Below are 12,754 nucleotides of genomic sequence, written 5' to 3' on the forward strand. Positions count from 1 at the left end.
TGAGCCTCCCACCTTCTCCTCCCCTATCTCCCATCTAATCTCGAGTTTCATTCACCTATCGCGACACCTAGAACCGGAACCACGTCGGATCCAACGCGTTCGTTTCTCGTGTTGCGGGTCAGGCTCTTGTAACAATAATTCGCAGTGTTAACGTGGTTTCAGATGCTCCCAGACCGCGAATGCATTACGGCCGATGGAACGAGCCGCACGAACCTCGAGGAGACACGCGAGCGGCTAAGTGCACGCTCGCACACACTCGAGCGGACACGCGCGGAATGTTGCGTGCGTGCGACGCCGACGGCCAAGAGCACGCGAAAACGCGCGCGCACGCGTAAACGCACGCACGGCCGGCTCGATATCAATTTGACATCGACTCGCGACATTGGATAACCGCCTTTCACATTGGAGTATCGGATACGTCCCTAGGAAACGACGCGCGCACTGTAATCGCGGGCGTGCGGCGTTTTAATGCACAATCCCCCTTCGATAGGCGAAGGTTGGAGATACGGAATAATTTATTGTAATACGACCGGTCGAACACACGCGGTCCTCGACTTTCGCACAATTCGCTATATCGCACATTTTTAAAGCTGTAACTTTTTAAGCCAAAAGAAAATGTCCTACAAGTGTCCCTCCTTATAAATCAAATTTTCGATGAAACTGTTAAGTGGAAAGTTTCCCCGAGAAGTGGACCACTCCATCCTCAAATAACAGACTTCCAACACGTCTTCCACGTTCCATCACATCATTCGTCAACGTTTCACGCAATTTTCATAGGAATGCAAACTTGTTCCCCGTCAACGTTTAGCTATTTGTCAGAGAATGTGTGTCAGGTTCGAGAGAAACCCGATCAGGACCTGCCATGTTTTTCTTCGATTAAAAGAATAATTACAACGTATAGGATCGCATGGAGGGGTGGCGTTCGTAAATATTTCCACGCGCTTTAATTTCCTACGTGAATTATAGTTCGCCAGAGCTGGCTGGAGCGTGGTCAAGGAAACTGCGAAAAATGGCATGCACGCCGGAGCATGATTCCGGCCTCTCTCGCGTATCCTTCTTTCTTCTTCCGTGTGTTCCTTCGCACACGCGCGCACGAGATTCGCGTGCAATTAACGCAGAATTTCGCGGCACCGAGAAGAGGATAGAGGAACTTGGATAATTCCTAAGAAGCGTTCTAAAACTAATTACGAGCGCTTATCTGTGGTGTGAAAAATGAATTTAAAACGCGGATGGTCGGTGGAACGTTCTCAGTCTCTCTACGTTTCTATACAAAAACTGGAGTAGTTGGAAACGTAGAAAGACAAGAGATAACAAAGTCATAGACGTAGGTGGGGCGATTACGGACCAGAGGAAACGGAGGCGTCTAGGTGTAAGAAAAAAAAAAAATGAAAAAAAACGCCGATCGCGGTCGAATTAACTGTAACGATTAAAGAAAGGAAAGCGATCGCGCTTTTTGCGCGGTGGCACGCTTTGAGGGAATTTAGGTTACGCGTCTTGATCAGTCGGAGAGATCTCTGGACGAGCTAATTCGCTGATTACCCAGCGCGCGAGATATCCGTACCAAAACTACGGTTTCCCCGTTTAGCAGTGTTCGAGGAGAGCCTGGCACTGTGTATCGTTCTTGCTCTAACGAGCGCTCGTACTTTTTCGTCCTGTAAATTGCGCATTCCAAGGTAAACATAGAGGGGCGTGTTTCTCGCGTCGAACTGAGAATTTCGCTGGGAAGAAACGACGGAATTGGCCTTCAGCCTGACTTCAGAAGGGAAATAAACTAGTAAATAAATGTATTTTAAGACTGTTAGTATAGGATACTTTCTATTAGTAATATTTACCGTGTAGTCAGTCTTACACATTTGGAGTGAATAGATTTCTTTCTCGTGGTTTATATGTTATTCTGTCGCTAGTGAATTCAAATTGAGATTACTATGAATTCCTGAAGAACGTCAGCAACCTCTGAGTCAAGAAAGAAAACCTAACTTCTTCTCCTCAATCCCCCACCCCCCCGCCCCCCAAAAAACATGAATATCCCCCGTGTACATTTCTCTAATTAAAAAAGCTTTCCTGCAACCCAATCGATGTCAATGTCCTAAATTCACCACGGGCCTTTCAATAAATAGTCGATAACAAAAGTTCTCGACTTCGGAACCAGTGTTTCCTTCGTGTTTGTGCCACGATAAAGTTACGTTCCTTGACAGCGAGCGCTGATCGATCATCGAAACAAGAAACCCGTAATATTCTACGATTATTGCAACGGACAGGACCCGGTTCTCGGAATGTCATTCGATTCGTTCCACTTCTACAGGGAAAATTTAAGACGCGCTGACCAATGGACGTTTACGAACAGTTAATGTCCCCGATCATGTTCACGGACACGTGGTTGCGGCGCACAGAAATCCGCGAACCGTAATCCCTATGGTCGTTCTGCTGAACATTAACGTGATGCTTTGCAGCGACCGCCGGGATTGGAATATACCTTGGCCACTCGTATTCTGTGTGGTCCCCTACTTTATCTTCCGACAATCGGCACGGTCGTAATGCTCGTAACGATAAATACGCTGCTCTAGGAATCCAACGGAGAAAAGCAACGGGCGTGATCGATATTTGAAGCCTGCGGAACAGGAAACGCCTCAACATGCATCAGGGGACTGTGGCTGGGTTGTACTTTCCATAATGTAACGTACGATTGAGTTTTTGTAGAGACACATTGTTTACAGGAATTTTGGAATGATCCAAACCTGTGCTTTACATTTTCTGTATTATCCGAGGGAGACTACTAATTCTGCATCCCTTATTAGGTGGTGGAGATTATGTTAATGGTACGTGGCATTAAAACACTCCAACTTGTTCCAATTTCAGTCTCACCTACCAGGAAACACGGCTTCCAGCGATCATGGTTCGCTCGATACTCCTTACACGGTATATTATTAAATACTTGCAAGTAATAGATAAATTCTCGGTTATCAAGGATCAAAATCAGTCAATCAAGACTCAACGGATACACCGATAAAATCTCGCGTTGAAAGTTGAAAGCGAGTGGGTTGTTACCAACGTGATCATTAGACTTTGCTGACTTGATGCATTTTTGACGTATGGTAACACGGAAAACACGTGCAAAACATGTGTAGATGATTACTTCATGACTTAATACATTAATATATATCATATCTCCCCCTAAATATTTGTTAAGCTTCTGGACAAACAAACCAAGAAGCAACGTGATGTAGAGGTCACCGAAATTCCTAACAACAACTTAACAATTCCCAACACAATCAAGTATTCCAGTAATAGCTGTAGAAACCTTAGGTATCGCGTCGAAGCAATGACGCCGGTTTTACGACGTCTCGTGGAAGTCGATCGGCGATATTTTCCTCTAATTTCGCTGGTCTGGCGGTTCGTGGATATCTCTAGAAAATAAATCAACGACACGGCAACTCGGTGGCAAGAAAAGGCTCGGCTGCGGAACACTGGCATCCGGCTGAAAGTTTTGCCCCGGTGCAATCAAGATGCATCAGGTTTTGCGCGCGCGAGTACCTTCGATTTTTCACGACTCGCAACGGCGATGATCGACAAGAAACGGGACTGAACTTTTTCACGGGAGAGATTCATCAGAAAATTAATGGAAATTAATTCTGCGCCTTTGTCTTCAATCATTTAGTATCTATATTTTTGTTTAACTCTAGGCCGAATAAAAATATTTTATTGGCTTATATATTTAATTGGTTGATCGCCGAGGAAAGTGTCGCATCGCGGGAATGAAAGAAACAAGAGACGCGCTTTCTTTCATGCGTACTTTCTATAGGCGCGTTTCCAACGGAGGAGTGCCCCGTAATTAACCCTTTGCGAACAGGCATTTCAGAACATGAACGTCAGACAAACGCGGGAACATAGGGTATCTAGAAATTAGATTATTGCGAATCTAATTATTTTTAAATGGTCAATGCATAAAGCCACGTGATAAAATATACCTATTCTTGTATTTTGTGATAAACTCAGACACCTATGTAAAATTTCTAAAAGACATTGACCCCAGATTACTTGCTACGTAAAGAATAAAATGGATCCTAGACCCATTATCGTCAACCTGGCTGCCATAGTTCTACGCTCATGATTGTTACAACTGTCCAAACAGAACTTTCTAGTCTGCACCAAAGATCTAGAATTAATGGGTAGCCCAAGGTGGTCCGACCCATCCATCTTCTTCGTCCCTGCCATAACGCCCATTAAATGAAAAACCTCGCCTCTACACGTGTCTCAAAGACGTTAAGTACAGCCGTAATGGGTCTCAGAACTGCGCTCGAGATCGACAAGGTGCATCCTGCTACGAATTAGACTTTCTTCTCGTCCCGTATAATGTAATGGGACGTTAGCCTCCGCGCAATTTATGTCTTTTTCGTGCGTCCTGTTTGATTCGAGCGTCTCGCGGCATTTAAAGAGGAGAAAGAGAGCCGGGGATAAATAAATGTGATCGTGTGGTTCCCGCGAACAATAGCAATCAGTGTCTATCTGCGCGGACATTGTGGCCCCGCTTATCAGCCGTAATTGCATTCAATTCGACACGCTGTTACCGCTGCCAAGTACCTGCTCGTGAACGAATTCTCTAATAACGCTTAAGGCTCATGAGAACAGGAGCGGTTCTCGCGCCCGTTGGAAAGCTGTACGCGGCATGCAAATCCACATGACCGGGTATTTAATATTCCATCTGAAGGGCCGTGGTAGCGTGCATGTTAGCACGTAATCGTACAATCAACCGTAAACTTCTGGGAACAAATAGTTTCCCCTCGCGTGCGTCTGTCCGCGAAACGACCATTCAAGCTCTCACGATAGAGGGAATGTTTACATGTATCGTACCACGCGAAAAACGATAGGGGAGAACGCTTCGAGTACTCTCCTACGCGCAATAAGGAAGAGACCCCTCTGAATCACTTATGAGACTGGGGGAGTGCCAGTGAAATGGCCCTTGGAGGATTTTTGTGAAATTGTGGAGGATTGTAGATGAATCGAAAATGAAGGATACCTTCAGGTGATAATATTTGGAAGCTTTTAATTCTTACATCTCCTTTATTACTGTTTATGAAACTTTGGAGGGATGAGTAGGTATAAACGAGTCAAGTGTTCTCAGAGCCTGAGATACACCTACCCTTAAAATAATGAGCAGTGTTGTCTATACTTTAATACTGTAAGATTAGAATGCACGACACACCAAACCTCAAAACACAAAGCTAAACCACGAATTGGTCTTCAGGTTTGAAAAAAATAGCAAGATACTGTTACGAGCCATACTCCAGGGACGATTAAAATTCCTTTCCACTGGAGAAAAACAGGGCCAAGGGTAAACAGAGATTGCATTAGCCTTCCGACGCGTCGAATCTCCGCGACTTCTCTGCGTTTTCATTGTGCGTTAACGACAGGTGTCATTAGCGTTGCTCGATTATCCCTAGCTCCCTGTTTCCACTATACCGTTTCTCTTTTGTTCGACCGCAATAAGCCTCAACCGCTATTCGCATCGTACGCAGTGGAAGCACGCCTGTATCTTTGCCCGTTACCTTTTGCCTCGCCGCGGCTCGACCGCACGTATTCGTCGCGAAAAGTAGCGTTACGAGGAACCAGTTCCCTTGCGCAATGTTTTCGTTGTGGGCGAAAATGGAATCAGAATTGGAATTATCGCTGCTTGGAAGGAAAAACACCAATAATCGTTGAAATAGTGCTGAACTTAGCAAACAGTCCCATCACGGAATAAATATTGTGTAAAGCAGGTAAATAAACTGACTGTCCGGGGGTGCGTGCACCTTTCCGCAAGGTCGCCAAAAAAGTTAGGCGCAATTCGTCGAGCGCTGGGCGTCCCCGGAGACTTTTAAAACCGGTCGAATGAGAACGGAACACGAGAGGATCGGTCAAACGAGTCGCAAGAGAAAAGCGACGTTCCCACTGCAACAGGACACCGACGACGACTCGCAAACACACAGAGACATGTACCCAGGTGCTCTGTGTGTCGCATTTTACGCGTGGCGTAGCAGCACCGCTTCGATGTATCGAATGAAACGCGGCACGCCCTGGGAACACGGGGAATAAGAACGCCGCAGATTAAAAAACGATGGAAATGAATGGGGGAAATTGTTTTCATTCATTCGTATGGATGCGTGCACGTTTTAACGATTCCTGTGGTAAACGCAACCCTGCCGCGTAGCGGAACGACGCTTACGCGTAGCCACCAGGCCTCTCTAAGTGTTTCAGCAATTGATATTGGCGTTGCAGTGAGGGAGATTCGAATTTTCATGAATTTTGATGGGCTAAATTAGAATCGATCAGGATTATGAATGGTGGCTGCAGTTTACGACGATACTACACACTATTCTCAAATAAATAAACCCTAATAGCAGTCGTGTCAATCATCCATGTGATTATTCATGACTTGTTCAACTTTATTAAGAGATTCGTCAAGTAATCTCGTAATCGTCTAGACTCGTAGCTCGCGCTGCCAAAAGGTCGTCGAGGGTTAAAACCCTAATTCGTGCCTACATAGGAGACACTACCAGTTCAGCCTGGCGATCTCCTCGATTCCGCCAATTCCCAACAACGCAGACCGCGATGGAGAGACCAACTATCAAGTTAGGTCCCGGAATTGCTTCGTTATCAGCGGCCCGAGTATGCGGCGATCGCCTAACGAGCGCGGAGATAAACGAGTCGAGAGAGGACGTCGATTAGCTCTTGGGAAGATTGACGCCGGAGCTTTCGTTGTGTCCTTTAACCAACGATAAGACGATCTCGTCGGGGAATCCGCTCCGTGCATACCAGAGACTAGAAAGGAACGAGAGGGAATCAATCGTCGCGCGAAACGCCCACGCGACCGACGCACGACTACTCGACTTATTATCTCGAGTGGCTTTCAGGCGGGCCGGGTCGGGGGCCCTTCATCTCGCGAGATCGACAACAATTAGACGAGGACGAAGGGAAAGCGGAGAGTTGAAAAAAAAAAAAAGAAACCAGCCAGAAAGGGTCGATGTCCGATACGCGGCAAAACGGACAGCGCTGACCCGTCGTTAACGGACTTAACGACCAACGTGTCTTTCTCGTGAACGAGCCGAGCAAATAAGACGGTCTCGTTTGCATCGACCGACACGGATGGCTCAGTAACGAGGGAACATGGAACCGGTGCCGCGAGACGACCGCGTCGATGCGTACTCGAAAACGTCTCGCGGTGTCTCGTGATCGAATGGGCTGTATTTGACGGTGGATCATTACAGGAATTAAATCCACGTTGGATCGCTGGCTCGAGACGCTTCTTACAGAGAGGGAGAGGGCAAATCTTTTATGTTGAATTTAGAAGAAGTGGCTCTTGATTTCGAATTGATTGGCTAGATCTGTTTGAATTGATTGTTCCATAGTAATTCCTAAGTATAAGTTGGACCTTCACCGAGAGTTGCATTTCTCAGAAAATATTCGCTAATAACAAAGGAGAAACATCTAAACTCACTAAAACCCATCTAAACTCTACTAAATTAAATATTAAACTCCTCCGCGATAAGGGACCTTATCTAACGATCCCTAAGACTGTTTAAACCGCATTTCTTCCTACGACTTTGCGAGATTAAACCTGTATGGCACTGTCGGACACGTGTACCTCAAGTCTGACTACAAAGTGAGCGTGTGTTCACGAATGTTCGGTATGATATTCAGTGAAATCCGGTCACACGAATGCTCGGTACCAGGTCTTGTTTAAAAACGAGTTCTACCCACACGACAAAGTGAACCGTGTCACAAGTTGGCTCGCCTCTGGGTTGCTTTGTGTAACGAAACGGCAGATCGATTGTATTAAAATAATCGAAACGAACGTAGGAAAGAGTAACAGAAACGCCCATATCTGACGATGGGAACAATACAGCTCAATTAATATCGATTCCAAACAGTATCATTATCCTCAAGGTGCACACTCACACGCGAGCAGGGGCGTGCTCGAATTACATGGAGCCCTGAGCTACTAGCGTCCTAACCCCCAGAGATTGTACAAATTTTTTTTTACAATAATTGTATAATATTCTTGAATATCAGAAGTGACCTGTGGACAACGCCTGCCACGTGTCCACGTGCAACCTGCCCTCTAATCATTCAATCAATGAATCATCGATCGCAGCCTTCTCGAAAGACGTTATCTTCAGTGTAACGAGGCTCAAGAGTCCGCAGATAATTGTTCGGTCGACAATGCCAACATTTGTACGCGCTATCGTATTTGCTTCCTTATCGACGGGGATGATTCACCGATTCTCCCCGCCGTTCGAACTTGGAACGCGTCACGCCGCTTTATTTTCTCCCTTTTTCCGTAGAAGACGCGAAAGAAACGGCTCGATACGTTCCGTAGCGTAAAATTCGAAATTTCGTGGCCGGGGAATGGCGTGACTCGGGCTTGTAAACGAAACGGGACGATGGAAAAGAAGCACGAGCAACTCGTTGCTCTCGTTACACTGGCATTAACCTTTGTACAGTTTCGTGTGGCTGTCTGGAAATGGCGCGTCCACGTTCTCGTTCTTCGACGATTGCCTCGCAGAAATAGAAACTGAACTGAGGGGGCCCCACAACCGTGGCTCGATTCCTGTTCTCCTTGAAGCCGTTAATCGCCGGCGATTAACATCGAAATTTGTCCCGTCAGGAAATCTCATTTGCCACGATTTCGCGGTTGCTTGGGGAGAACACGTTTCCGCGCCAACGATACCGAATACACCTAACCTTCCCGATTTAACGCGATTTCGTTTTTAAAATAAACATTTATGCCGAGTACGTGTTCGTTCAATCATTTTCTAAATATCCCTTGATTGTTAACACTAACATTGAATCTAAATAAGAAAGAGAATTCCCCAAATGTGTCCATTTGTATTAACGAGCTCCGATCCAACTATGTAATTATCGTCAGTGATATAACCAGCGATTCTGGACCAGAATGCTGAAGTTTATGCTTGGACTCATTTGAATCCAAATTACACTTGATGTACTATTAGAATGAAATAAAACGATATTTGTACTAAATACTTGGATGATTATCAACGTAACGGATTAATGTATCAAATTTATCGTATGTTATAAAGTGGAGGAGGCCCCTCGGTACCCTCGACTACGCTACTGGTTATCGTGTGCGTTAGCGCGACAAAAAAACATTTCTTTTGCTGGAATGTTTCGCAACATATGTCGAACGAAACCGCAATCGCAATTATCCGTCACGTATACGAAAGACATGACAGATGCTCCGAGTAATAATTCAACGAATCCCTAGACTATTGTACTCGATTTATGAAAATATATACCGAAATTCCGCGGAAAGTGAGTTCGTACTCTCGATCGGTAAAATAGAGAGCATGCGTGAGAGCAACAGGCGGGACAAGGAACGCGCCAGACATTAAATCGCGGAAGAGTCGCATACACATCGATCCAGAGACCCTAATGACTTTATCGCATTTACGGAACTGCAATTCCGATCCATCGATAGAGGGCAGGTCATCGAACTTGTGGCTCAATCGCGTGAATCCGAGGAGAAAGGCATTTCGAGGTTATAAGCAGTCAGTCAAAACGAAAAATGAAGGGTGGCGCGATTTGAGAGGCTCCTACAATCATCCAAAAAATGCAACAAGGGAATATCATTGGAAAAACTTATAATATAGCTGTGACGAACCTGGTTTTGAATCGTTGCGTATCGTCCTGCCCGGCCCACATGTTTTTTCTTCGTTTCACGTGCGAAAAAGTTTCCCCGAATGACTCTCCCGACTGGCTAGTTGCACGATCGCACAAGTTTTCGACGTCGCGACGACAATTCGTGCCGGTTATGCTCGTTCGGAGCGGTCTGTCTGCGACGTGGGTCAGTCCAGGCTGGGTCGCTTGCGTTACTCCTTCCGTTTCTAGCTTCGTCGCACGCGCGCACCACTGATCACGTTAGAGAGAGACCACGAAACAGAATCGCAAAGGGAGGCCTAACGCACGTTTACACCGAGAAGGAGGCGCCACCTCTAAAAAGCCGAGAAACTCGATACGAAGCGACGTACCGTGTTCCATACAAACGTGAAATCCTCTACTGACGGTTGAGATCGACTGCGTCGCAGTGCGAACTTGCGTAGGGAGAATGATCCTCGCACACGTGTGCACGGGGCCTTAAGCCGGTTTATGCAGCCTACGGAGAGCCTGCGCGGACGGCCTCTCTCGAGGGGCATGTCCTTAAGGACAGTCACGGATGCAATCTACGGAGATGACTCCCTTTGGCTACTCCTTCGGGCCTGGCTAGCGACAGTGGTTATATTTATCCTTTGTATCGCACTGTTTACGGATTTTTCTCCTACCGGGAATGTCTCGCGTCGCTTGACCGTAACGGGAAACTCAGTAAAAAAGAGTCAGCCGATGCGTCAACTATTTCAAGTGAATATTCTCTGTCATCATTTTTCATTAGACTATCAACCACGTGAATACGTTCATTTTAGAGAACCTGTAAAAGCGAATTGGAAGCTAAGGTAATGTTTCCTACGGCCATGTGATACTCGGAATCCCGAGTTGTCGCGCACCGCAGTATCCAAGCAACAAAAAAACAGCGAGGGGTATATAGAAGTGGAAAAAAGTAAAAGCGTCGGAGAGACCGAAAGAGGGAGAACAAAGGGTGGGCAGAACATCGTACCTATGCAATTACAAAGCTTCGGGCCTAAACGTACACGCCTCTATGCGGCACGCTAGGAACTACAGGACGTCGGGTGAGTCAGCCTGTAACAACAGCGTGACTCGTGTCTCGGAAGCGTATGTATTATTCGCATTCGCATTCCGAAGAAAACATTTACTGCCATAAGAAAGACAGTATTAACTAAGTTTTCTCATGCTCTGAATAATTGTATTTGGAAAGAATTACTTCGAGAAAGAAAAATGATGCATTCTTTTGTGAAATAGGTTAACTAGTTTGTCGTTTCCAGCTGCTATCATAACAGGACGACGTCCGCCAATTTCAACGTATTTGTCTTATGCCATTAAAATTACACGTTTGCGTTTATTTTAGGTGTAGAAATAAAAACAAAATGGCGAATAAAAATTTCTAATTAAGCTAGAGTTATAAATGTATGAATATAAGGGTAGTATCAACAGGTTGATCAACTTCGCCTGAAAAATTAAAGAACAGCGATTTTGTACGTGTAAGAACAGTATAAAAGTGGGGCTATCTATCGTCTGTCTTATCACTACTACAAGGAAGTCTGGCGACCCGTTTATTAGAAACATGCGTTGCAATGTTTAGCCGTTACGCGGTAAACCGCGAATTTTTTTTTTTATAAAATGTCGGACCGTAACGCGACACCTGCCAGAGTAAATTCACTTACAAAAACTTTACAATGTAAGAAAGGCTTATGTAAACGATCTGCTTTCTTAATTATGGCGCTTGCAGTTTGTATGATCGAACACGGATGAAATTTTACAATACGTAATTTAGAATTACTTCGAAATTTTTATTTCTTATTATCATTTTTTCATCGATTTAATTTGGGATTGACTTTGAATTGAATGCAGCAACGATTCCATTTCTAAAAGTTAATCCGAGAATGGTACAGGAAACGCAATCTATTGCCATTTCCTCGAACTTATAACTGCCTAAGACGTTACCGACTGTACGAGTATCAAGTACACAATTAAATTATTCAATGTTATGTTTGATTGTTTAAATACAAACTTAGACAAATTGTATTTATGTTTTCAAAGATTGAAAAAATGCTATGTTCAATGAAATCGCACGAAATGTATCCTATAATGTTTCGACGAATAAAATGAATTAAATTTAGAGTTCAATTCATAAATTGTAAAATTTATATTGCACTAACTACAGTAGTGCATGAAAATATTGACATGCATTAGAATTAGTATGATATTAAATACAACGAAAGTGACTTGCCACAGACAACGCGTATGTACTTAACCCCTATCGCGTGATTGTGTTTATCGTTCAGATAAACACAAAGATAATGCAAATATTGTGTACATTTTTTTGTCATTCGCGTATGCTTGAATGAAGAAAACATTTGCTGCATTATATTACACATAAACACATCAAAATAATTTCGTTTTCCTGATTTGCCAAAACTGCCGGTGCAAAAAAGGATCAAGGATTGTCCGGTTATGACCGGTTCAAACTGACGCACGGTGCATAACAAAAAAAGTCAGCAACCAATAAGACGCTATTCCTTTATTTCCGTTGCTATTACCACAAATAATTATTTCTCATATATATTTTCAACGTAAATACTTTTTTCAATTATACAAATGACGAAAAATGGTAGTATGTACAGTATAATAAAATTTCTGTTCAGAAATTATTCAATCTTTTGTCGACATATTCGATGATAATTTTCAAGGATACATGTATTCTTCATTTTCATACGACGGATTTTGTTATTTTACTATTTCATTAAATACATAAAATGCCTAAACGATGAACCACCAACGATACAAAGGAAACAACTCCCATGCGATATTTGTGCGAATTACAGTAGAACGTGAATAGTAGCATGTCACTTACTTGCTAGATTTCTTTTTATCGTCGACGAATCCCTGGAAAGTTCCTGTGGACGTCATTTTCTTCCAAAGTTTGAAAACAAGAGACGAATATTTTTGCGGCAATCGTCACCCAGCTTTTGCGGCACACGAGACCCAAACACGACTCTTTCTTCTACCGAACGAAATCAAATAGGATTGCGAGACGGGATTGGTAGTCCGTGCCATAAGTTTTGACGTCAAATGGTTAGTCAAATCAGCA

General features: G+C 44.2%; 2 protein-coding genes across 3 annotated transcripts in view; one reads left to right on the forward strand and one right to left on the reverse strand.

Annotated features, from left to right (window-relative positions):
- Positions 1–12,704, reverse strand: part of LOC128889812 (microtubule-associated protein Jupiter) — a 53,766-nt gene extending 41,062 nt beyond the window's left edge. The window contains exon 1 of one of the 2 annotated variants that reach the window (XM_054147810.1): positions 12,518–12,704. In XM_054147810.1, coding sequence (XP_054003785.1) covers positions 12,518–12,573 — 56 coding nt within the window. In that variant the 5' untranslated portion in view covers positions 12,574–12,704. Of the gene's footprint in view, positions 1–9,655; positions 10,052–12,517 lie in introns of those variants that run through there. The other variant, XM_054147811.1, reaches the window with a different exon arrangement.
- LOC128889803 (venom serine protease Bi-VSP-like) overlaps positions 1–12,754 on the forward strand; it is a 122,948-nt gene that overhangs the window by 8,818 nt on the left and 101,376 nt on the right. The window lies entirely within an intron of this gene.

The sequence above is a fragment of the Hylaeus anthracinus genome, unplaced genomic scaffold (genome assembly GCF_026225885.1).
Source record: "Hylaeus anthracinus isolate JK02 unplaced genomic scaffold, UHH_iyHylAnth1.0_haploid 11997, whole genome shotgun sequence".
Lineage (NCBI taxonomy): Eukaryota > Metazoa > Arthropoda > Insecta > Hymenoptera > Colletidae > Hylaeus > Hylaeus anthracinus.